The sequence below is a fragment of the Dasypus novemcinctus genome, chromosome 10 (assembly GCF_030445035.2).
Source record: "Dasypus novemcinctus isolate mDasNov1 chromosome 10, mDasNov1.1.hap2, whole genome shotgun sequence".
Taxonomy (NCBI): domain Eukaryota; kingdom Metazoa; phylum Chordata; class Mammalia; order Cingulata; family Dasypodidae; genus Dasypus; species Dasypus novemcinctus.
In genome coordinates, this window is record NC_080682.1 from 16851428 (window position 1) to 16853065 (window position 1638).

The window sequence follows — 1638 nt, forward strand, 5'->3', positions numbered from 1 at the left end:
ATGCCATTAATGCTTTTGCAATTATACAATAATACATAATTAATTCACAGAGGTCTTTGCAAAAGTTTTATTTTATTCAGTGATCTCTACTTTAAATAGAGAATCAAAGCTGTCATTAGACTTCTAAATATCTGTGAAATCACACAAATTAATCAAAACCCAAGGCACTGAATGGCTACTACATGACTACTTTGAGGAGAAAAGATGGGCTCTTTTCACCAGAAGGGCAGCAAAATATTTCCTTTCAAGAGGTCAATAGAAGAGAAGACTAACACATATGAAAATGATAGTGATATCATTTTCCTGGTTTAGCAATGTATTCCTTATCTCCTTTCAGATTTTAGGAGCACTGAATCAATGATTGGGGGAGAAAATATTACCGAGATCACTCATTTCATCCTATTGGGATTCTCAGATCTTCCCAGAATCTTACCATTGCTCTTTGTTGTATTCCTGGTCATCTATGCTACGGGTTTGACCTGGAACCTGTCTCTTATTGTCTTAATAAGGATGGATTCCCTCCTCCATACACCCATGTACTTTTTCCTCAGCAACCTGTCCTTCGTAGATATGTACTATGTTACTGCCACTGTTCCAAAGATGCTCTTCAGCTTCTTTCAGGAGAAGCAAACAATCACCTTTTTGGGTTGCATTGTCCAGTATTTCATCTTTTCAACAATGGGACTGAGCGAGTCTTGTCTCCTGACAGCCATGGCGTATGACCGATATGCTGCCATTTGTAACCCACTGCTCTATTCATCCATCATGTCACCCACCCTCTGTGTTCGAATGGCGCTGGGAGCCTATATGGCTGGACTCTCTGCTTCCTTATCCCAATTGTGTGGCTTGCTTCAACTTCACTTTTGTGGGCCCAATGTTATCAGCCATTTCTTCTGTGACATGCCCCAATTGTTAATCTTGTCATGCACTGACATTTTCTTCATACCAGTCATGCTTGCTATATTATCAATGATATTTGGGATAACAAATGTTCTAGTTATCCTGATATCCTATGTCTATATTGTTATCTCGATCATGAAGATCACTTCAGCTAAAGGCAGATCCAAGTCTTTCAACACCTGTGCTTCTCACCTGACTGCTGTTTCTCTCTTCTATACATCAGGTTTGTTTGTTTATTAAGTTCCAGCTCAAGTGGTTCCTCCAGCTTTGACAGATTTGCCTCAGTTTTGTACACTGTGGTCATTCCCATGATGAATCCTTTGATTTACAGTCTGAGGAACAGGGAGATCAAAGATGCTTTGAAGAGGTTGTGAAAGAGGAGAGGGCATTGCTAAGGTCACAGGTTGTGAGATGAATAGATGACAGATTTGGCAAGTCAGAATCAATCACAACTCACAGTAATATGCACAAGAATGTGAATTAATAAAATTCATATTGTGTAGGAGCAAATTAGACTTAATATGACAGATAATATGCTATTATGGACCAACAGCTGAGCTGGTGCCACAGAAACACAATATTTACATCCTGGCAGTTCATATGTTCACTGTACATCAGTGATGACCACTTCTTTTATTAATCTAACCACAAGTATTTTTGAAAACCAAGATTTAGAAGCCCTCTTGATCCTTTTTGCTTCTGAGATTGCGACCCTCTAAATCTCAGTCTTCTTCACCT

General features: G+C 39.1%; 1 protein-coding gene across 1 annotated transcript; it reads left to right on the forward strand.

Annotated features, from left to right (window-relative positions):
• The first annotated feature begins 357 nt into the window (after positions 1-357).
• LOC101411670 (olfactory receptor 5AN1-like) lies at positions 358-1274 on the forward strand. Its single transcript, XM_012519044.2, is given in 2 exon segments — positions 358-1135; positions 1138-1274. Coding segments are annotated over 2 exon segments (915 nt in total).
• Positions 1275-1638: the final 364 nt, after the last annotated feature.